Raw genomic sequence first — 25259 nt, forward strand, 5'->3', positions numbered from 1 at the left:
TATACATTACTACAAATGTACCTATAAATTAACAGGATATCATTCAGTGTGGAGGAGAGCAGCTGGAACCTAATGACACCTTGGAGGTCTCTTGGTTACTCTTTTTAGAAAATAGAAAAAAACCTGCCTCCTTCCAGGTAATACATAAAAATAACACTTTAACACAAAGTGTTCATCCTGCCTGTACGCTTCCCCTAAAATGCCGTGTGAGCAACTCAGAATTAAATAAAATTAGGACATAAGAATTAACAAGTACACCTAAAACAGACAAGAAGTGTAAGGAAGGACTGCTTCCTGTAATCCTAACCATATTGTTTCATGGATAATTTTCAGAACATAAAAATACAATAAATACTATAATGGAAATATAGGGATTCATTTATTACTTTTTGGTTTACAAACAAAGGCACACAATAATGCTTCTATTTCCTTCTTATAAAAGATTATCAATTTACATTAAAAAAACCCCCACAAAACAAAAAATCCCAAGTTAATTCCTACAGACAACACAAAAAAAGGGGGAAAAGGAAATTCTTTTCCCTGCTTTCAAGCTTTATTACACAGGTTCAAAATGATTATTTTATGCCATCCTTAAGTCAAAGAACGTACTGCCCATGCTTCTCTGCACTGAATCTTAGGACATGTTAATGTTGTCAAGTCAAATTTAAATACAGTCTCAATGACATCACAATTTACAAATGCGTATTCCAGGATTAAAACTGAATGGGGGGAAAAACCCCAAATGTTTCATAATACAGTTTAATCAAATGAGTTAAATGAAATAAGAAACATTTAATTTAGTAGGCTATCCTGTTAAATAACAAGTTTGTGTAGGAAACATAATCAAACAACTAAAAATCACATCTAGTAAATGACATAAATGACTTCTCAAATCTTTAAGTCTGACTTAAGTTCAAAGTCTAGTTGGTGGGGATTAACAATCTATATACTCTTTATACTAATCTTAGAACTTTAAATTCTAGAATGACAAACCAATTTATTCATTAGTTTTCTTTTGACCACAGAATTCTAAACACACAAAATTAATGCAGCGGCCTCAGCACCCTCTCAGTTAACATTTCTTTAAGCTAGATTACAAGAACAATAAAACAGTTCAGAAGACATACACTCCCTATGCACTTCACAGGCCTGCCCAAGTTGTCCCCAACTCTTTTGCAAGACACAAAGACAATTCATCTGATTCTAAGTCTATTCGGCAAAAGTATAAAAATCATACAAACGTCAGCATGTTTTCGACACATTATGGAAATACATTTGGAGAGATGGAGTACTCAATGTATATTATGTGGACCACTTTAAATAAAAGGCATCATTATTTATTCCATTTTCAGACATTGTCATGGTCTCTTATACCTTTATATAAGGTATGGTCCTAGACCAGAGACTTTAGTATCATTCCAAAGAATATAGAGATATTTATATACATATTTCTTTTAAAATAATATTTAAAAGTTTTACTACACAAAATCTGGCTTCAACATGGAAGCATTTTTCCTTTTCAAGATTATACACCTGCATGAAAGTAGGTGATTTCCTTTACATTTAGTTTTTCATAATAGCAAAATAAACTTCTTATACATTGCATTTAAATTGACAAAGAAAGTTAAGATGTAAAGCTCCATGTAACTTTTTGTATTGTGAACTGTTGTCTTTAAACATACTCCAGATACACTGTTGATTATTTAATATAGTACAACTTGATCAACTTAATTAGAAGTGTTATGCTGAACAATTTGTTAAATCAAATGTATGTTAAAACAGTAAGTAGAGTTAACTATTATGATTAAAAGGGAATTTTAATGTATCATTAAAATATACATCAATTTTCTTGCTATTGTTTCTATAATGCATTTCTTTCTAAAGCTAAAACCACATGCATAAAAAATAAATGATACCTTCAAACTCATTCAACAGTTTGCTACTGTTGTGGCATGTAAATAAAGTCCTTTATTTAATTTCATACACATTATCTGAAGCATTATTTTATTTTTCGTGAAGGAATTCAACTTTCAAAGTCAAAATTAGTATGTGTTTACACACGAGGACATTTTCTTAACGTTATTACTACCTGCAAATACATTCTTCCATAATAATGCACTTTCAGTTTTCATTGGAAAGATAACACAAGCCTTTTAAAAGTCCTAAGAATAAAATTTATAAAGGGAGGAGAACACAAGTATGGTGAATCCCTCCCAACTCCCACTTCCAACAAAGTCTCAAGAAATCCTCCTGCTTCAAAACATACACGCAATCTCACAGGATTTTTATTGGATCATAATGTGGACAAGAAAACTGTATTCCTATTCTTTTTGATACTAACAGTTTTACTGAATTTGTTTTCACTTTCTGTCAAAAAACACGTAGCATATGTTGTTGATATGGATTCTCAAACCCATTTAGATGCAATAGGGTCATTAGAATAATATAGCCTTCTGATTTTAAAAGCAACTGATTGCTAATTGAAAAATGATATGCATCAGACATTTAATCAGAAAAAGAAAAATGAAGACATGTCTTTCATGTTTGATATCATTTAACTTACAGAATGATGTGAAAATAGGTTGGTTATAATTTTAACAAAACTAAAACCCACTTCAACTCATGAAAAAAATCAAACAATGAAGAATCAAATATCTACCAACTTAGCTAGTATTACTGTCCAAATAAATGTCTTCCATTGCACTGAACATTAGAATTAGAAATTCACTATATGTTAAGGCATATTTTAATTAATATGTTCCAGAATTGCACAGTTATACTGGTCAGTGTTCCTATTTCCCCACTCTTGCCCTCAGCCCATCCCTTTCTTCTAGGGCTCAAAATATTAAGTCATGGTTTTGGTGGCTATTGTAGATTTGAGCTGGCATAACACAGTGTGTTCACTAAGTTTTATGAGCATAAACATTAAAATGTTACATAAAATGTATCATAATTTACTTCGCACTCTGATCTAAGATGGTTTAATGTCTTGAAAAAAGGTGAGATGACTTAAGTACATTTTACATTTTGTGCATTTAGATCACCACATGTATAGATGTTCTAATGCTGAATTCTTGGTCTTCAGTATCTCATAGTGCTGGATGCTCGGAAGTATGACAGAAACTTGTAACACAGACTAACCACAAAGTACCAGATGTTTCTTGCCATTTGTGATCTTGCAATAAAAATGCGCCAGATGAGGATCACAAGGATAGTATTAAAACCATAACGTATATTCCGCAACCTGGAAAGCAAATCAAGAGATATGTTAGACAGTATTTTCTAGAATAAAGTATTGTTAGATGGCAGCTAATTAATAGAGTTTCTAAATCAAAGCTCAAATCCGTATTAATTTGAAACTTATGCTAGACATTAAGTATACTGTAAATAAAACAGATACGTTCCTTGAATTTCTAGAGCTTCCCATCTAATCTAAAAAGGTTCATTCGTTACATACATCACAGTACAGACAAAATAGAGCAAAGTTTTTTTTTTGACATCTTTAGTTGCTTACAAGTTGTCAGACAAGTAACTTACTCCTTCAGTTAGAGCTGACAGTCATAAGATCACAGGCCAACCGGACAAGCCCTCATCCAAGTATAAAACATGGCATTAACTTGATAAAGGAGGATCTTCCCTTTTCTCAAAGAGTAACAACATATTACTCAGCTCATGTTTCAACAAATTTTGATGTTTCTGATGGTGTTTCAAAGAAATACAAACCTTTAGATATGTAATAATGCTACATAAATTATACTCACTTCAGCAGGCAGTGCAAGATAGGACTGCAATGTAAGAAAAATGATGTAGAGAAAAAAGCTTCGAATAAGGAGTCAAAGATCAATATTCTAGTTTGCTTTGCCACTCAATACAATATGGCCTAGGCAAATACAACTTTCCTAAGCCTCGATTTCCTCATCTATTGAACTGACTGCCCTGCAAAGTCTCACAGAGTTATGAGGCATGAGAGGGATAAAAATGTGAAAGTCTTTAAAAGTGTCATAAAAATCATATTAAAAAGCACTACAAATATAAGAGATTACCATTAAAAATTATCTGCATCTTTGAACGATAGATTACCAGTGATTTTTCCTCTTCTATTTTCTGAGTATTAAAAAAAAAACCAGTATGTGTTACTTGTATAAAGAGATAAAGATACAGCTCTATTTTATGTAAGAAAAAATATTCTATGTTGAATAATGTATTTTCTTCTCTTCCTCCAAAGATTATTGAGGATTAAAATAAAAAAAAACCTTTAAAATAGATTATCTACATTTTCTTTCTTCTAATATCTTTACCTTTTAAGTAGCAATATAAAGAAAGATAATAGTAATTTCTGAAACTCAATTCCACCTGAACTTCATACTAAGAAAGATATAAACTGAAGACAGTAAGTTTCAACAATCTTAGGCTAAAGTAATACTACCGTAGTTCCAGTCCAAAGGTAAGTAATTTTCCTTAATATAATAGATTAGCAATATCTTTTATTCAATATACCAGTTTACCAAAAAAATTGTGGAATATTTCATAAGGAAGACAAGAAGCAATCAAATCCATGCATCAAACTCACTTGTTCAGATGTTTTCTGGCTGCAGGGAGGCCAGACATTTCTTCATTCAATACGTACTTCTTAGTTCCCAAGCAGTAGTTCTCTATATATTCTGCCCAATGTAACTGCCGTACATCAATATTGAAGGTCTACGTTAACAAAAAAATTACTGATTATTTTCTTGACTAATTTTTCTCACAACCAGTCAGAAGTTCATACTTTTTCTGAAGGCCAGTTCCAAGTGACATAATTACAAAATTCTTAAATACAGAATTAACTTCTGAAATCTTACTGCTAGTCACAGAAAAGTTCTTATTCCTAGTTCATACCATCCATTAAACATGGAAACATTTGAGAAGATAATCTGGAAACTAATGTCAGCATTTAAAGAGAAGTAGGTTAAATGTAAGAAGAAAAAAGCCTGTACCATTTTGCTAAACAAAGAAAAAAAAGACAAAATTCTATTGTCCAAATAGATCTATGTATTCCTCACTACTTTATGCATGTACTGATACATTTCCAGTTCCTTTCTATCCGCAGTCTCTTCTCTCTTCCTGTACATCAAGCCTACTGAACAGACCAATGTTCCTGGAGAATATTTCTGACATCAACAGACGTTATAAAAACAACATCTGACATCATATCTTGATGAAAGCTGGCAAAGGAGTTTGGATAACAGTAATTCGACTATTTGATGAAAATGATAGGTAAATCCAGAAAAGAAAGCCTTCAGAAATGTTACGGCAAAATAAGAGGGCTATGCACTGCTCAGTGCCCCTTAGCATATAATCAGATAATTTTTTGGAGTTACAAAGATATTATTTAGTATATACCATCACTTATTTAAAAATAGCCAATTCTAGGAAGGGAAAAGCTACTATAAAAAATTAGTAAAATATAAAAATGCAGTAACTCTGCATTAAAATGAAGACTTAGGAGACATTTTGAGAAGGTATATGTGTATGTTATTGGGAATCCCATAAGAACAGTTTTTTAAAAAAATGGAAGAGAAGCAGTATCTGAGAAGACAATGCCTGGAAATTTTCCAAAAATGATAAGAAACCAAGTCACGAATTTAAAACACAAATACAACTCCCACTCCCCCATCCCTGCCCCAATACACATCTAGGCATATGAGAATCAGAAAAAGGTCCTATAGATTACTTCCAAAAGAATAACTATTAGACTGTAAGTTGACTTCTCAATAGAAGCAATGAAAGCCAAAAGACTGAGAGATGTTTTCCAAGTACTCAATGAAAATAAGTGCTAAGGTAAAACTCTATGCCAGTGTAAATATCCTTCAAAAATAAAGGTGAAATAAAGATATTTCTAGAGAATAAAACCTGAGACAATCTGACATCAGCAGAAAACCCATGCTAGAGAAAGTAAACTCAAGGATATTCTTTAGGCAGAAGGAGAATGATTCTAGATTTAAGTCTGGGGATACAGGAAGAAATAAAGAGCAATAAAAGGACAATTAACTCTGGTAAATTTGTATGAATATTTACTGCATAAACCACAATATACCGGCTTGTGTGGCTTAATATATATATACAGAATTAAAACATGCATTATGGCCAAAACCGAAATTACTTTTGCACCAACCTAATAACAACAATAACAGATACATGCTGATCCTTCACTATCAGAGAAGGGTAAAAGTATCAATTTATATTAGACCTTGCTAAATTAAAGGATACTATAATCTCTAGAGTAACCCACTAAACCAAAAAGGAACATAATTCTATGCAACACACATAAGATGGGAAAAAATAAAATTATTCAAAATATAATCTAAAGGGCAGCAAAAAAAAAGAAAAGAAAAGAAAAAAGGACTTAAAACCAGCATGACAAATATAAAGCACAAGTCAGGCTAAATCTAAAATGATAGGAATTACATAGGAGTTAAGTTCTCCAATTAAAGGCCAAAAATTGTGAGACTGAAAACAAAAACTAAGAACTATATGCTGCTTACAACTAACTATATGCTGCTTACAAAAGACATATCCAAACGATAAGACACAAAATGACTGAAAATAAAAGAATGGAGAAACACACACCATATAGTTCTACCAGCAATGTATAAGGATGCTGATTTGTCCAGGGACTCACCAGAGTACATTGTCCAAGTTTTAATTTTTGCAAATTTGATAAATAGTAAATAATATCCCAGTCTAACTTTAGTCTGCATTTACACTGAGTAAAGCTGAGTATCTTTTCAAACTTGTGAATCATTTTCTGTAAACTATTCATCTCTCTAATCTATTTTCTGATAGGATTAATTACTTTTTCTTTTTCTTTTTTTTTTTTTTTTTTTTACAATTTTTATATAAGCATTGTATGTACTAGGGAATATATCATTTTGTTATACCACTATATACCACCTAAGTGACTAAAAATAAAAATCAAAATTAAAAGGCCAAGTGTTATGGAGGATGTGGATTAACAGGAACTCTCATACACTGTCCTTTGGAATGTAAACTGATACAACCACTTTGGAAAACTGCCATTACCTGCTAAACTGAACGTATGAATGCCCTATGCTATCCTATTTCTAGGTATATACCCTACACAAATGTGTACATATAAACATAAAGAATGATCGTATGATAATTATTCCTAATAGCCAGAAACTGGAAATAACTCAAATGTCTATCAACAGAAGAATGAAAAAATACTGTATAATACTATTTATGTGAAGTCAAAAATAGGTAAAACTAATATTTCGTCCTAGAATTCAAGAGCTGTTCCCTTTGGGAAGAAGACAAAGGAGGTAGTGATTAGGTGCATTAGTCCATTCTCACATCCCTACAAAGAACTACCTGAGAATGGGTAATTTGTAAAGATAAAAAGGTTTAACTGGCTCATGGTTCTGCAGGTTGTACAGACTTCTGTTTCTGTACCCACCTGTGCCTCTTGGGCACTTTTAATATGGCTAGTCCAAACTGAAACATACTATGGAGTATAAAATGCACCCTGGGTTTTGAAGGCTCAGTATGAAAAAACAGAAAGTAAAATATCCTTTAAATAAGTTTTAGATTTTTGATATGTTCAAACAATATTTTTGATTATATATTGAGTTAAATAAAACATTATTAAAATTAAAAAAATAAATGGGAAGAGAAAGGAAGTTAGTACTGTATGAAAAAAGAAACTCTTGAGAAACTGTAATGAACCAAATCTACAGTCTTTTTTCTTTCTTGGAGACAGGGTCTCACTCTGTCACCCAGGCTGTAGTGCAGTGGCACAATCTTGGCTCACTGCAACCTCTGCCTCCTAGGCTCAAGCCATCCTCCCACCTCAGCCTCCCAAGTAGCTGGGACTACAGGCATGCGCCACCACGCCTGGCTAATTTTTGTATTTTTTGTAGAGAGAGGGTCTCACTTTGTTGCCCAGGCTGGTCCTAACTCCTGAGCTCAAGTTATCCACTGGCCTCCCAAAGTGCTGGGATTACAGGTGTGAGCCACCACGCCTGGCCCCTACTGTCTATATAAGACCTACATTAATCTGAGTTGTGCTAAAAACCTAATCAGATACTTTAAAGGGGCCCTGGCTTATAAATGCCAGTTAGCTAATTAACTAGGCTACTGGTAGAAGCAAAGGCAAATCCTTATCAGAAAACTGTAATTTCAATCCTGGCCTCAAAAAAATTCTCGCAGAAATCCTCAAAGAATATAAATTTATAGTCAAACAAATTTTTTTTTAAAAAATTAGGTGCCATGGGTGACACCCAGCTCAATCAATAGATGGCAGAATCAGATGCTGCAAATCATCTGGAAGTTTAAATTATCAGAAGCAGAATGCAAAACAATCATATTTAATATGTTTCAAGAAAAAATTCTAGAGACTGTTTAAGAAACATTTATAAGATCTGAAAAATAAATTATACTTTCTAAAACTGCAAATAAGACAACTAAAACTCTACATTCAATTGGATAGTTTAGACACAGCTGGCAGACTGCCACAGAATCTTAAATTATCTAGAGTTTAGCCCAGAAACACAGAGATACAAAATAGGAAATTAAGGTTAAAAGATTTGGAGGACAGAATAATCTAACATACACTAGGAATTTTGGAAGAAGATATAAGAATAGTGAAGAGGCAATATTTGAAGAAACACTGGCTAAGTATTTCTCTGAATTGCTGAAAGACACCAAACCTCAGATTCAGAAAGCCCAATCCAATCAAGGTAAATTTTTCAAAATTACACCCACTTTCATAGTGATACTGCCAAGCAGCAAACATAAAGAGAAAATGGAAGAGGAGACAAGAATAAAAGATCACCTATAAAGGAAGAGTCAACTACTGACTTTTCAATAGCAACAACGTAAGACAGAATATAAATAAACAGGTTTTTTTGTTTTTTTTTTTTTTTTGAGACTCTCACTCTATTGTTCAAGCTAGAGTGCAATGACGTGATCACATCTCAATGCAGCCTTGACCTCCTAGGCTCAACTGATTCTCCCACCTCAGACTCCTGTGTAGCTGGGACTACAGGCACAAGTCACCACGCCTGTCTCATTTTTTTATTTTTGTGGAGATGGGTCTTGCTATGTTGCCCAGGCTGGTCTCGAACTCCTGGCCTCAAGCCATCCTTCCACCTCAGCCTCCAAAGTATTGTGATTACAGGCATGAGCTACTATGCCCAGTAAAAAAGTTCTTTAACGTGCTGAAATCATGTTCCAAAACCAAGGGTGAAACAACACACATATCAGACAATCAAAAACTGATAATTCACTATAAAACAGACTCCCTACTAAAACATATTCTTGGTATGCTGAATATATTTCAGACAGAAAAAAGATCATAAGGAGAAAATCTGAGAGCACAGACATTGGTATACATATATACATATTACACACACACACATATATAGAGAGAGAGAGAGAGAAAGAGAAATCTAAATAAAAACTAAATGAACAAAATAATATCTCATCATGGGGTTTAAACAGAGAACTGGGCTGGGTGTGGTAGCTCACGCCTATAATTCCAGCACTTGGGGAGGCTGAGGAGGGTAGATCACCTGTAGACCAGCCTGGCTAACATGGTGAAACCCTGTCTCTACTAAAAATACAAAAATTAGCCGGGTGTGGTGGCGTGTGCCTGTAATCCCAGCTACTAAGGAGGCTGAGGCGGGAGAATCACTTGAACCTGGGAGGCAGAGGTTGCAGTGAGCCGAGATTGTGCCATTGCACTCCAGCCTAGGCACAGAGTGAAACTCATCTCAAAAAAAAATAATAAAAAAAATAAATTTAGAGAACTGAAGTAATGTATTAATACAACCATTTTAAGTGAGTGGGAGTGGTAATCACAACTAAAACATTTTAAGGTTCTAAATAATATTAAGGAGGAAGCTATAAATATTGCTTAATTTAGTCTGTGTTAGATATACATGTTAAAACATCTAGAGTAAGCTCAAAAAGAACATACACAAAGAATTTAAGTTCCAAACTAACAAAGGGCAAAATGTGGAATAACAAAAAGTAAAAGAGTTTATAAAAAACAATTTCTTCGAGAAGCGTTTTCTCAAAACTCAAAGAAAACAAAGTGTTTGAAAGAAAAACACATAAAGATAAAATTCTCTCTGAAAGCAACATTAAGGGAAAAAAAGAATCAACATTTCAATCATGCTTTGAAAATACCTTTGCCACTCTAAAATATTTGTATTAGAAATGTTAAGATACAGCAATTTTATTTCACCACTAACAATTATGACTAAAGCTTTATGAGAGACTATAAATAATGGCTTTCTTGTTGCATAATAGCTGTGGAAAATATTTCTCAGGTTGCTAATGGTTCTGTAATTAGTATCCTACTTATTTTCTAATATAAAACAGAAAATACTTGCTTGCCTTTTTATCTTCAGGGTTTAGTTGATTCATTAACATATTGACATTGTCAGTATTCCAAACCCAAGAATTACTTGTGAAATATTCAAGAAACACCATAGCTTTGTGAAGACGAGTTATTGTTTTCATCATCCTGTATTGTAAGAAAAATTGACAGATTTATATTTTGTATAGATTAGGAAAAATCCTATTACCACCCAGGGTGTAAGTTTCCCCCAATATAGACATTAATATTAAAATTATAACATTTAATCATTAAGTGTACCAAATCAGCAGGGAATAAGAATATTTCTGCATCTTGAATGAACAACTTATAAATCCAAAAGGAAACTAAATGCTTTTTGAAAGCAGCAGCAAATGCATTTAATACTACCTAAACAGAGTTCTGCTGATACATAAAATTAATTCTCAAAGGAGACACAATACTCTTAAATTTTCTACACAAAATACTAAGCAAATGAATGGATTCAATTAATATTTCGTTGCTTTCTATTCCTTAAACTACATTTTAATTCACAGCTGCATTTCCTAAGATTTCCTGTGAATTCATAACATACTGTGTTATATTTATAATTCCAACTCTTCAGCACTGCTGAAGCAAAGAATACAGAAATGTTCGTTTGCCACACAGTCAACTCTATTCATTTAAAAAAACAAAACAACTTTTCTTTAACAATGATTGGCACCACTCTTGATCATCTGGATATGCTGTGAAATCAATGACTCATGCTGAAAACTATCTGAAACAGATACCCACTCACCTCCGCATACCCCACCAATACGCATCCTTATAGAAATAAAGGAGTGTGACACCCTTTTAAAAGTGTGTCTTTAAAGAAAGAGTGTGATTGTTTTTGAAAGTACAAGGAGCTTTAATCTTCAAATCTGTCATTTTATATATCATGGCTCACTGTAAGTCATTGATATCATAACACTAACTTAAGCAGTAACATCTATACAATAATATTTATGATAAGTAGGGAAAGGGAAGAAAGAACTTTTTGAAACAAAACAAACACCAAAAAAATCCCAACTTCTGTGAATAGAAAAATAATTTGTGGAGAAGTACTTTTTAGAGATTTCATTTATATTATAATAACAATTAGCATTATATGTATCGAATAGTTTAGACAGTCTCAAAATTAGGGGCTTTAGAAATAGGAGGGGCATGGAGGAAAATTACATTAGAAATGAGGAGAAAAAAAACAAGAAAGTATCATTAGCTAAGCAATTCTGATAACACATTCAATACATTTAGAAATAAACTATGAATCCAGAATAGTGGAAGAAAATGAAGCAATATAAATTAGGTAAAGAAAAACTATATTTCATTCAATAAAGTAATTTCAAAATAAAATCTCAATTAAACGCAAAATGAATTATCAAGCATCAAAGGTAGTTTTTGAACAGGGATAGTTCTGTAGATAAAAAGCATCTGAGGGGGAAAAACACATGCTGCTCTTAGAAAAGGTTAGGTGATTATTTTTTTCTAAAAAACAAAAAGATACAACAAATCTGTCACTAAATCAACCCATACTCTCATGCCAGTTTAGCATACTTAAATCTCTCTCTCACACACAGTTAACGTGGTTTTCCTATATATATCTTATTAAAAGTTTTTTCTTCTTAACTTTTTTTCACTGATAATTCTCTCACCTAATCTTATCTTCAGATTCATTCAAGTGACACAGTCAACCCTAACATCAATCAGTAATTCAGCCATTCAAAAAATAATTGCAATAAAAATTGGGGAGGGGGAAGATATTTGGAAGGCCATATATTTGTGTGTGAAATTTATTATTTATTATGCAACAAAAATACTGGATTGAAAACAGTTGAGGAATAAGAAGAAATGTAAAACTTTGCATCATCACTCCTTGGTTAAACATACCATAGAACAGATGTTTATGACTACATTGCCTGTTATGTTCTGAATATGTATTTATTCTTTATTACGGCAACTTAAAAATAATCACAATCCTTTAGACTAAGTCAAGATCTTAATGATTCTCTAGTCCAGGGTTTCTCAACCTTGGCACTATAAATATTGTGGGTCTGATCATTCTTTCTTGTGGAGGGCTATCTTGCATGCTCTAAGATGCTTGTCACCATCCCTGGCCTCTAGGTGCTGACAGCAGCCCTTCCCCAGTTGTGATAACTAAAAATACCTGTGAACATTATCAAATGTCTCCAGTTGAGAAGTATACAGATTAAAAATAGATATCTGGTTTAGAGAAGTTAAGCTAGATAAAGTTATGCTAGTCAACCAAAACATAAGATCATGGAGCCATTTTTTAAAAAATGTCAGGTCAGATGCTTACCTAGCTCACATTCAGAATTACGTAAACGAGTAAACTGGATGAAATGAATGACATGACTGACATCAGTTTAATGTAGAATTAGGCATTATAGTAAGGCCCCCATATAAGGTATAAAGTCTATTACTGTGCTCAATAAATTTCTGAACAAATGAAATAATATAAATTAAAGACTTTGTATTTAACATTTATAAAATTGTCTAAGTAAAAAAACCTTTATATTCCTTGTTGCCTTCAGACTATAAGCTCCCAGAAGTCAAGGATCTGTCCTGCTTTGATACTTAGAAAGCCTCACACAGCACAAACCTCAGGTAAGAAGATTGTTTACTTAATATTTCCTATTTAGGAAAGATGAATTTCCAAAGGTGCCTATGATATGATCTCCCATCCTACATGCCCACCTACAATACAATGTCACCTTGACTGTCTTCTCAATGAAAGTTGAAAATAACTTAGAACCAACAGAATGAGGTGGAGGTGACACGATGTGACTTCCGAGGCTAGGTCAGAAAAGGTGTAGAGCTTTCTGTCTTGCTCACTGAATACTCACCCTTGAAGCCTTCAGTCACCTTGTATGCTGTCCAACTCTCCCTGAGGCTGCCATGCTGCGAGGAAGCTCAAACTAGTCCACAGGGAGAGGCCACATGGAGAGGGTCTGACACTACTGGAGAGAGAGAGATGCCCAGCCACCCCAGCTACTGTCCCCTTCCCCCCTTTACCACTCCCTCCACAGCAAAGCTACTCCAGTCCCTGTCTGACTACAATCATTTGAAAGATCCTGAGCCATTACCATCAAGCTAACCCTTCTAGAATTCTTGACCCACAGAAATTGTGACACACAAATAAAATGATTGCTTTAAGACACTAAGTTTGAGGTGACTTGTTATGTAAAACAGATTAACAAATCTCAACACAGATCTCAATACTAAGAGGGTCTGCTACAATAAAAACCTAAAACATGTGGTATTAGCTTCAGGGTCAAGTGGTAAACAAAATCTGTAAGGCCTGTTAGGTGAGCAGTAGTGAAATGTGAAAGGACAAGGAAAACATTATTAATGGAAGCCTTAAAGGGTTTTAAGAAAGCTGTTGGTGAGGGCTTGAAGTAAGGACAACAAACTGTCACTTCTGGTTATATGGAATATAGAAAGTGTACCTAATAAACTCAATGATCTAGCCGAAATTTGCTGAAAGAGGGCAAAAGAGGATAAAGATGATCTTTAAAAAATGAATTATTTGAGTGGAAATTTGGAAGAAATGTAAAATGTCAGCCAGGAATTCTTTAAGAAATGGTGTCTGAGCATAGCAGGGTAGGGGAAGATGAATCCTTTGCTAAGACTTTAGAAAGACCTAGGTAGTACCTTTTAGAACTTTCAGACAGACAAAAGGCACTCTCTAAATCTTAAATGTGTAACAGAAACTCTTACTGTTCAAAAGGCGGGATCTAAGAGGCAAGGATCTAAGATTTAAAAGTGTTGTCCCACTTTTAGAGGACCCAAGATAGAGAAGGGCTTGTGTCAAAGAGATTTATGGGTATGGCTTTAGTCTAATGGATTAGATTCCTTGAAAACAGATACACCGGAAACCCACACAATTTTTAAGCAATCATGTCAGATTAAATGTAAAGGGATAGACAAAAAAAACAAAACAATGAAGAAACTGCTATATTAACGGTCAGCAAACCAGGGCCTATATACCAAATCCAGTCCACCAACTGTTTTTGTAAATAAAGTTTTACTGGGACACAGTCATGTTCATTCATTTACCTATTGTCTACAGCTGCTTTCATTTTTAACAGCAAAGATAAGTAGCTTCAACAAAAACCTTATGTCCTGCTAAACCTAAAATATTTACTATATGGCCCTAATTTACAAGGAAAGCTTGCCAGTTCCTGCCCTGATCCCCTAACCTTTCATGGGCAGGAAGCAGGATAAGAAGGCTACTCGGCTGCACACAGAGCCCACAGGCCAGTTTTTATGCATAAAGAAGGATGACTCAGAGGGCAGAGGCAAGAACCTCAGAGAACTCCCAGAGAATAAGACTGAGCTCCTAATCAAGAAATCATCAACATATATCTGACTGGAATTCAGAAATGTTATAGACCAGTGTTTGCTGGGTGTCTCCCAATTTCTCTCTTTTTGAATAAAACTGTCTAAAGCCATTTCCTATGCTTACCATCATTTATAATGGGTGTATGTAACTCGTTGCTTTAGTTCACAGATCAATTCTTGAGGAACTATACTTGAGGAGCTATACTGACAAAATCACGCCTAAAAAGCCTCATCTTGTCAATCTCAATTGACCAGATTTAGAAGACAGAACCCTGGCTTCCAGCTGATGTCACAGGGATCTAGGGCGGTAGGGGGGTGGGGACGCATGAAGGGGAAGGCAGGATGAGGAGGGAAGAAGCAACTGTCCTTTCCATGTAGAAGAAATATGAACTGTTTTGGCCAGAAGGTTGACTATAGCAGATTGTACTTTCCAAAAACGATGGCAACAATATCCTTCATCTTGACTACTTTCTAAATCCCCTTATTTGGACACAGGGCGGGGAATATCACACACCTTGGCCTGTTGTGGGGTGGGGGAAGGGGGGAGGGATAACATTAGGAGAAATACCTAATGTAAATGACAAGTTAATGGGTGCAGCACACCAAAATGGCACAAGTATACATATGTAACAAACCTGCACGTTATGCACATGTACCCTAGAACTTAAAGTATTAAAAAAATGTGCTATGTCAGGCACCAAAATAAAATTATGAACATATGAAAAAAAATTTAAGAAGATTTGTGACTCACTTGTGACTAGAAGAATGAGGCAAAAGTGATGCTGCATGACTTCTACGGGTAGCTCAAAAGGCAACACAGCCTCCACCTTACTTGCTAAAAGACTTCCCCTTGAAGCCATCAGCTGCCTTGTAGGAAGTCTAATTCCCCTAAGGCTATCATTAATCCTTGCAAAGAACTACATGGAGAGATCCTTATGACATGACAAAGAGTAACATCGGTCCCCTTGCTATTCCATTGCCTCTCTGCCCACCTGCCTCTTTCATCTGATCACAAACACACGAAAGACTCCAAGCCAAAACTGCCCAGCGGATTCTTTCTCAAATTCCTGATCCTGACAGAAATAACTGAAAGAAGTAATAAAATGACTGTTGCTGTTTTTAGCCTCTAACTTTGAGATGATTTGTTGTGCAGCAACATCTCCTCTGAATTGTTTAGTAAACTAGCTGCTCACTTATTTTTTTAAAAGTTTACTAAGCCCCCTTTCTTTGTGTAAGGCAATGTGATATATTTAACTTGTTTTATTTTTTGACCCAGTTTTTACTTTTCTGCCCTAAATTATAACAATCTTAATGCAAACAAAGCATGCACTGCCATCATTCATGAATTTACACCTGCTTTTTAGCCATGAAAGAATGCTTCCAATGGCAAGTACTGCATTTTGCAGATCATTCTAGAAAAGTCTGAAAATATTTCTTTATCTGTGCTAAAGTTGTTCAACACCTCTCACATATTTCAGTTAGCTAACATATAGGGTTAGAAACATCATGGAAAAGCGAATCCACAGACAATACCTACAAGGAACTCAGATCCTGATACACTGTAATTGGCAGATACTTCACTTTTATTTTTTGAGTAGTTGATGGAAGTTCTGGGATCAGCATCTTCTTTATACAAAAATACTCAAATCCTGAACTCTCCAATCAAAGACTCTACTGTAATGCCATTATAGTTTAAAAAAATAAGTATTTTTATAGTATATCCCACTGTAATTGTGTGGTAAAGACAGTAGGAGATCTTTAAGTTTGTGGGATTTCAACAAAAACAAAAAAGAAAGAAAGTAAGGCTATAGCAACTATAAGAAAACAAAGTTTTCCATTTGTTATTAACTTTTTTTTTCATAACTATGCCATTCCAAACCTGGAAAATTAGTCAAAAACTGAAATAACCATATTATAAGCTGAATGGGCAGTTGAGATATTTCAAGTAATTTTCTAGAAGCATCCTATATTTTTCACATAAAACTGCACCATCCGTTCAAAGCAAAACCTTTGCCCTTAATCCCCTATAATAACTCATCCCTAGGTTTTTAAGAGGGAGAGAAGGGCTCAATTTCAGCTTATAATAACTATGATAACCATGATGTAGGACATTTCCTATATTATGGAATTTTGGAGGATCAATGACCCAATACGATGTGGTCCATAGTTAGTGTCCCCAAAGACCTCCAAATTCTAAGAAATGTCCTAGCATTCTGATTGTGATTAATCAGGTGAGTAAATCTAAAGGTAAAACTCATGCTAGTGATTTTCCATCTCTCCAGCAAGCTTCCACCACCTTACCAATACATAGTGTATTTACTGCTATTCTTCTTACCGCGGTTTCTGACCTGTCAACATGAGTGCAATCGAGCAATAATGCAGATACTCTATGGCTGACACCCTTCCGATAATGGTGCGATAGGCTGTTGGAATTAAACTTAAAACTGGGGCACCTGAATACTTGGTTTAAAGGATTCATCTTGAAGGAATGACTTACATAATATCCTGTAGGAAAAATAAGCGTCAAAGCATTTTAAATATTGTTATTTAGAAAGAAACCTAAAGTAAGACCTAGAATTCAATACATGACGATAACTTATCCAAACTTTAAACAAATTAGAGTGACTTACAACACTACCTTTGCTTTTCTGACAAAGTCTTAAATTCAAGAGTCTTCTCATTCACAAAAGGCTATTAAGCCTTATCATAAGCATAAACAAATACAGAGTTAATATGCATTTTAGTGTAAGCATGGGTTGTTTAACAGTCAGAGGAACAGATAAGACAGAGCTAGTCACCATTACCTTGGGCTTCTTCCAGTCATCCTGAGGTAGATATCATACAGGAATGCTGGGGCCTTATGGCTTACAGCAATCCAGTAATGATATAAAAGATGATTGGAGGTTAGATTTACATTGGGCCGTCTGAAGGCCTGTTCGAGAGGATTCCTCTTGAAAGTGGAAATTACATGGTACTCTGAAGAAGAAAAGTTGTGTAACAGCTTTGATAATAACCATGTAATGAAGTTTTGAAAAAAAAAAATCACGTTTTTACAATGCAAAATATTTTACCAAAGATGTCAGAGTTCGTTCATTTAAAAAACAAACTTTTCTACTCTCTAGTAGCTAAGAGAATATGGTTATTAGACTGCTAAACTCAAGTGGTTTTATAACTGCTGCTATTCATGAATTTTAATTAGATGAATGAATTTTTTCTAAAATTCACTCTTAAAATCCTTTTAATGTTTTACCTATGTCAGTTTACAGTGTCACTTTCTATATTTCACCTCTCTCGATAGCTTCTTTCTTTCTGTTCCTCTTTCCAGACTCTTATTACTGTACTTACTTAAAAAAGAAAAGGAAAATAATCATCCTTTGCTTAAGATGCTTAAATTAACATACATCAACAGGCTTAAAACAACCCAAAATTAATTTCTGTTGTAATTTACATAGGCTATGTAATGTCAACACAATCAAACCTAGTATCATCTATATTAATACTTTACTGGAAATGTATACTGAGATAGTCACTAAAATATAATGCTCAATTTCAGCTTTTACTAAACTTTATGACACAATAAAAGATTACCAAAAAACCTAACTCATTAAAAATGTTTATTCTTAAAAGAATACTGAAAATAATTAAAGTTAAAATCACCTTAGATTTTATCTTTTTCTTATATGTTCTAATGGTCAATTTTACACTGAAATAAAAATGCCATAGAAAAATTCTAGGACAAATGTCATACAAAATTTACATTGAAATCAAAATTGTTCTGCAGGGGTAATTATTCAATTAGAGGTTAAATAAGATCTATCACTAAATCAATGCCAAAAAAAATTTTACTTTAAATTTGAACTCATCAACCAACTATTTAAAAATGATTCAATTTCAATGGGTTTTAACCATTTCTATTTAAGTTATACTATTCCTATAGAACTAGGAACACGTATATCTGCTGTGAATCTGTGAATTTAAATAGATTAATAAAGGTTAATAGAAAATATTCTGGCAAACTGTATCCTACTTCCTAACTCCTTTATTTATTACTCTGAGTACCACTTGATATACCACCTCTTGTAAGAAGTGATACTGTCTATGGATAGGCAATATCAAGACCAAGGGTGCTCACAAGGGAGAAAAAAAGCACTGTTCCCATGCTATAGGTATCTATGAGGGCTACTGCAGATGGCAGCAGAAAAACAGCAAGGCTTAGACAAGGGTAGGGTGGGTGGGTAAGAATAGACAGCAGGATACTTTTAAATTTGTGAAACATTATTAAGGACCACAAGGTAGTATTGGTAGATATTACTTCTAAGATGACAATTAAGAACAAATTGGTAACTCAGTGGCCTTAATGTCTCATAAGTATTCTAACATTAAAACTTCAGGGAGCTTGGTTCTTTAAGATTTATTCTAACATTCAAAAACACAGGTAAAATCATACCAACTTCGCCCCAGTGGAAGGGATTAGTGCTGCCTGTTGTACAATTATACACCATGATGTTTCTTGGTCTGCAAAGACAAAGATGAAACCAATTAATCATAATAAGAGGCCAAACATATCCAATCTAAGTCCTACATAGTATTCGAGAAGACATGAGGATGATGGGCATCTTTTCTATACTAATTATTATTTTTTTAATTATCCTTAAAAGATTAGTTTTTATGTTAATGACTATTTACAATTACCCTTTCTTCTTCCCCTACCAAAAAGAATTACTTATTTAAAAAAAATACATTTTTTCTTTCACATTTTTCCTCCTTATATTATTAGGAATATCTGTTTTTAAACATGAGGAAAACATCAAACGACCTCAGCTCTTCTTGTCTTTTTCAGAGGATCTAGTTGAAAAAAAATTATGGACTAAGTTTCCTTATGCCAGAAACAACATATTCACATAATCCTATCTTTCTTTTTTTAGGACAGAAAATACTGATTATCAAAAATAAGGGTAGTTTACTACCTAGAAAAAAGAAGTTATTGGGAAGTTTAAAGTTTAAGTGTTACCTGTGAATGCTACTATTACCTTTTAAAGGAAAGATGCTCATGGGTTGATTAAAGCTGCTCTGGTTTAATCAATCATGTTTAATATATGTAACACCATGTTTAATACCATGTTTAATATATGTAAACCATGTTCTGTGAATTTCAGCTTTTTATATATACCAAGTTTTAGTTTGGATTAAAAAATCATCCTTAGGGAGTTTTTTGTTGTTGTTGTTGTTGTTGTTTTTTCCATTTTTAACCTCTAGTGAACTTGTCTATCTTGTAAGTAATACATGAGCATTAACATTAATTTTTCATTACTACTGATGGGAGCACTTGCTATTGTCTGTGATAATACCAACTTTTGGAGTTGGCAGTGCTACTGCCTAAATATTGGTATGGCAATATCTGGATGGAGGGATTAATTAACATTACTCAATAGGTATGTCTTCCCTTTTCAGTTACTACATATTTAATAAGCGACATTGTCACCTCATATACCTATTAACTCCGGAATACCAGGCTGCCGCAAGACTCATGTTGACAACTACATCTACAGGAACAAGATCTGCAAGGGCATTGTTGGAGGCACGTATTGTTCGAAGAATTCCTTTCCCTGCCTTTGTTGAAATTAAAAACAACACCTTAAGATATATAAGCCATAGTGTATATTTAAAGATATACAAAAAGCAGAAAAATGTATAGAATATTAAATAAATCAAAAGGTTTACTTACCGCAATAAAGAGACCACTTGGTCCATTAAAGTTATCAATCCATCCCTAATACCAAAAATTTTAAAAGGGGGAGAAGCTTAGAAACATTATGAAGCTAGAGACTTATTATTTGAACTCTACAACCCCAAATATATACTTGGTAGCTGTCTTCTAAAAACTAAAAAACATACTAGATTCAGGCCAGACTATTTCTACCAGTTCCAAACAGAAGCAGTCTTCCTCTGGGATCAAAAATGATTGAGTAAAATCATTTTCAAAGGGTTACCTACTACTCTTCCATTAACTCTCTGCAAAGAGAAATTTATAAAAGAGGGTTTATATTGTTAAATACTTTGGTAAAATTAAGCTTGTTCAAGTTTGATTTTATGCTATTTACTAATTCAGTATCCTGAGACTAGGGAAAATGGTAAATCCTCCTCAAAATTATGAATAAAACAGAAAAATAGAATAATTGTCAAAGCAACAAGAGATGCTGTCACTTACTACCAATATATAGACCTTGGTTTTGCCTAAATCAATTTACCCAACTGGTTTATATTTCTGCTTTCTCTCATTCCAGGAATTCACAAATACCTTAACACCCTGTACCTTTTTTAGCTTTGTGATCTACAGAGGAAGGGGTCTACCTCTTGGAAGATCTGCTTCTTTTTGGTACTAAGAAACAAAACAAATCTCCTCTGACTTAAGAAAATGTCACAGCTTCTGATTTAATTTTCAATTAGGATTTTTAAAATGTTGATCTACATTTCTATACACCCAGCATCACATTATAGAAATGAAAGTACCAATAAAATTAACTCTATGAACACAAAACAGCTTTGCCATGGTAATTCACCTTTAGTAAATAATACCTGTTCTTAAAGAACTGCCAGCTCTTTTTATACAACTTAAAATTCTCAACTCCAATTATTTACAAAGGTTTCTAACAACTTACTGGAAAAGGTTCTTTCCAACTGGCACCAACAATCGATGGCCTTACAATTGCCACATTTAGTTTTGCTCCTTCTTGTTGTACAACATATTCTGCCAATGCTTTTGTGTATATGTATGTATTAGGTCTGTCTCCTATCAATTTTGGCGTGATATCATTTACTAGGCCATCATCCATCCACCTGGTAAAGAAATTGCATACAAATATATTTCCAGATATTTTACTATAAAATGAAAAGCTACTTAATTGAACTTTGCACATTCAAACATACCTGTTGTTCTGACTCAAATCATTTGACAATTTTTACTGAAAAATGGAACTCAGTCTTATTTTTCTTAAACATCAACTACAGGTCCACAATCCCTTATCAGCAATTTCTATATCCAAAAAGATCTGAAAACTAAGAGTTCTTTTATAAATCATACGGTGGATAGCAAAATCTGATCTACACTGACTTACGGTCTTCTTTTTGATACAACTTAGTTTAAACGTTCATATATTTTATACGTATTTGATGAGGGATACTAACCCAGATCAAGTTAAAGTTTTTTCTTATTACATAGTACATAAGTTATATTCCCTCTCTAAAGTCCAAATAAATTCCAAAATATATCTGAAACCTTTTAGAAGGTTGCAGATTAGGAAATATAGATCTGTATATAACCACCTAATGAAGTAACATGTTAAATTATATACAGTTACAATTAACATACACTTATAATGAACATAAAAGGCATAAAAGGCCTAGTATGATGAACAATAAAAATAAATTGAACCATGCTATAAAAATTCAATTAGCAACCTACTATGAAGTCAAAAAATTCCTCCAATTCTCTTTGAGGAAATGGTCTACTCTGTTCATCTGTAAAAGGAGGGTGGTATACTAGGTGGTGTCCATGGTTTTTCCTAAACTTCTAATTCTAATACGTTATGTACTTGTTTTCAGTTCTAATATGTTATGTACTTGTTTTCAGTTCTAATACATTATGTACTTGTTTTCCTTCTTGTCGATAATGTTATGTATGCAAGTAGACTCAGTATATTGTCATACTCTAATGATACCCATACTAATTGACAAAAAGGCATAAAATGGAGATCAAGATAAAATTTTCTTCTGTATATGGAAGTACTTTTTGTATATGAAAGGAAAAGAACATTAATTAAATTGAAGGGAAATTGCTACCCAACTTAGGAAAAATTCCACCATGGAGATGAGATTTGAAAAATGAAAGGGATAGTTGACACGTGGGGGAAAAAAAACCTGCCTAAACTCAGGAGAAACTTTAGCCAGTACGCCTTATTACTAGAACGAGTTTACAGAACAAACCCATGAGTTATCTTAAAATTATGTTACCTAGATTTCTTTGCGCAAGGAAAGGAGATACAGCATTAGCTTACAAGTTCTTTTTCAGTTTCTCAGATGTTTGTATATATTGTTAGTAAGAGAAAAAGTAAAATGCTTCATTAACTTCCACACTCAACTTTTCCCACAGATATTAAACACTTCTGTCTATTGACCTATGAAGAAAATGAAGTAGATATTTGGGACCATCTAAGAAAACGAGTGAGAAAATAGAAATTAGGGAATTACAATGAAAATGTCTTGGTAATTTCTCATACTTATTTTTTTTTACAATCTGTTTCTTCATATTAGCAGGAAAGCCTTAAAGAAAAGACTGTGCTTATTTTAAGAGAAAGCAGCAGATGTTAACTAAGTAGTTAAAGTGGATAGAATCTCTGGAAAGAAAGGACACTAAAAGAGACAGAGAAAAAGAAAGGACGAAAAAATTCAAAGATATTATATAAGGATTAACAAATGCGAAAATATGGTGGATACTGGAATGTTTATATAATTGCAGTCTATAGAAGTAAAAAAGATCTCTCTTTTTCTTGGCTGAACCTTGTCTGTTTGATGAGAAAGCCTAAGCTGCAGCACATGAGAACAAGGTCATGGTATACACTACCTCATTTAATCCCTATCTATCAATACTCACAAATAATTTTCATGTAATAATTGCTGACAAGATCTCAATCCTCAGAAAGATGATAAACAGTAAGACAAAGGGTATGAATTAAAAGACTATGATTCCTCTGATTCTCTAATAATTAAAGGCCCCTCTATAGATATACTCCATGGGCGGGGGGTGGTGAATGCAATCCTTTAATAAATTAGAGGCCTGCTATTAAACAGGCAGTCATGGGTCTCCACAGGTACTTCTTGGTTGCTAAGATTGATTCCCTGAAAAAGAGAGCACCTAATATCACTAATAAGATGTTCAGGAGCCTTCCTCCAAATGTTACCATTATACTTGGTCAAAAGTGAAAACTACACATTGACTTCACTAACATTTATTTAGATATTAATCTATACAATAAAGAGAATATAGGGGATATGCAAAAAATTTTTTAAGAAAAGAGATATACGTATGTGTGTGTTTGTGCATGTGTATATGGGGTGTGGTGACGAATAGAGGGAGAAGAGTTTGAATCCAAAGGTTGTTTTTTTTTTTTTTTTTTTTCTGAGACAGAGTCTCGCTGTGTTGCCCAGGCTGGAGTGCAGCGGCGCGATCTCGACTCACTGCAACCTCTGCCTCCCAGATTCAAGCAACTCTCCTGCCTCAGCCTCCTAAGTAGCTGGGACTACAGGCGCCCGCCACCACGCCTGGCTAATTTTTTTGTATTTTCAGTGAGATGGGGTTTCGCTATGTTAGCCAGGCTGCTCTTGAACTCCTGACCTCATGATCCGCCCGCCTTGGCCTCTTTTGGGATCAAAGTAAACGTATATAAATTTCAAACAAACATACTCTAAAGAATCAATCAGCTTCTTGGGATCCACAGGTGGTGGATAGACGACTTCATCAATATGCTTTCGATTACAGTAGGCGTATGCTGTTGATACATGCATGAACACTTCCAGATTCTTCATTTGTTGTGCAAGGAGAATAAGCTGTCGCGTTGCAATCACATTTAACTGAACAGCATCTCTGTTTAAAAAGAAAAAGTAACAATAGAAAATTAGGAAACTATGTTATTTATTTTACCTGTTTAAAAAAATCTTATTTTCATTAGAAAGGTAGAGAAACAGAGACAGAAATTTTTGTTTCTTTACAACTTAGCCTTTAGCTGTGATTGTGTGTATTTTATTTCCATATTAAATATGTTCACTCTATCAGCTGTGTTAAAAAAAATTTTTGATTATAAAATAAACTGCATTGCAGCACTTAATAATTAAAGTAGAGTGCTCGCTTTGGCAGCATATATACTAAAATTGAAACGATACAGAGAAGATTAGCATGGCCCCTGCGCAAGGATGACATGCAAATTCGTGAATCGTTCCATATTTAAAAAAAAAAAATAAAAAAAAAAAAATAATAATTAAAGTAGAAATTTAAAAATTATGTAATTGTCCAGGAACAAACAGATAATTTCAGTCTTTAGCTTCTATGCACACATTTTGAAGTCATGCTGGACTTATTTTTAAAAAGTATAATCTTGCATAATATGGATGTGCCACAGGGAGAAAAAAACAATGGCTAAGTAATTTTAAAATGTTAAGGTACAGTCACTAATAAGGGTGATACAGCCAGAGAAAACTCAGAAACATTAAATTATATTAACATACGATCAAGAAAGAATATGTGTATTTCCCTCTTTGTAGCAATCAATCCAAACACTTTTCTAAGGCTACCTTATAAAATTCAAAGGGACATTATAATAAAACTGGTACATTTGTTACAAGGCATATGCAAAACCCCAAAATAATCTATATATTCCCTTCTTGGAATTTACTTGAAGTAAATAATTCCACAAAAGCAAAAGCATATAAGCAGAAAAGTTAT

The 25259-nt window shown here is 33.7% G+C and overlaps 1 protein-coding gene and 1 non-coding gene across 5 annotated transcripts in view; one reads left to right on the top strand and one right to left on the bottom strand.

Annotated features, from left to right (window-relative positions):
* Nucleotides 1–355: 355 nt before the first annotated feature.
* Nucleotides 356–25259, bottom strand: part of LOC105486916 (fatty acyl-CoA reductase 1) — a 64076-nt gene continuing 39172 nt past the window's right edge. For 2 of the 4 annotated variants that reach the window (XM_011750055.2, XM_011750056.3), the window contains exons 4-12: nucleotides 24225–24404; nucleotides 21424–21601; nucleotides 20490–20534; nucleotides 20247–20374; nucleotides 19212–19279; nucleotides 17569–17740; nucleotides 10402–10531; nucleotides 4571–4698; nucleotides 356–3244 (exon numbers count right to left, since the gene is read on the bottom strand). In XM_011750055.2, coding sequence (XP_011748357.1) covers nucleotides 3082–3244; nucleotides 4571–4698; nucleotides 10402–10531; nucleotides 17569–17740; nucleotides 19212–19279; nucleotides 20247–20374; nucleotides 20490–20534; nucleotides 21424–21601; nucleotides 24225–24404 — 1192 coding nt within the window. In that variant the 3' untranslated portion in view covers nucleotides 356–3081. Of the gene's footprint in view, nucleotides 3245–4570; nucleotides 4699–10401; nucleotides 10532–17112; nucleotides 17270–17568; nucleotides 17741–19211; nucleotides 19280–20246; nucleotides 20375–20489; nucleotides 20535–21423; nucleotides 21602–24224; nucleotides 24405–25259 lie in introns of all 4 variants that reach the window. The other 2 variants (XM_011750057.2, XM_024794468.2) reach the window with 2 other exon arrangements.
* Nucleotides 24659–24765, top strand: LOC112427597 (U6 spliceosomal RNA). Its single transcript, XR_003019281.1, has one exon. It is a non-coding gene; the product is annotated as a U6 spliceosomal RNA (small nuclear RNA).

The sequence above is a fragment of the Macaca nemestrina genome, chromosome 12 (genome assembly GCF_043159975.1).
Source record: "Macaca nemestrina isolate mMacNem1 chromosome 12, mMacNem.hap1, whole genome shotgun sequence".
NCBI lineage: Eukaryota > Metazoa > Chordata > Mammalia > Primates > Cercopithecidae > Macaca > Macaca nemestrina.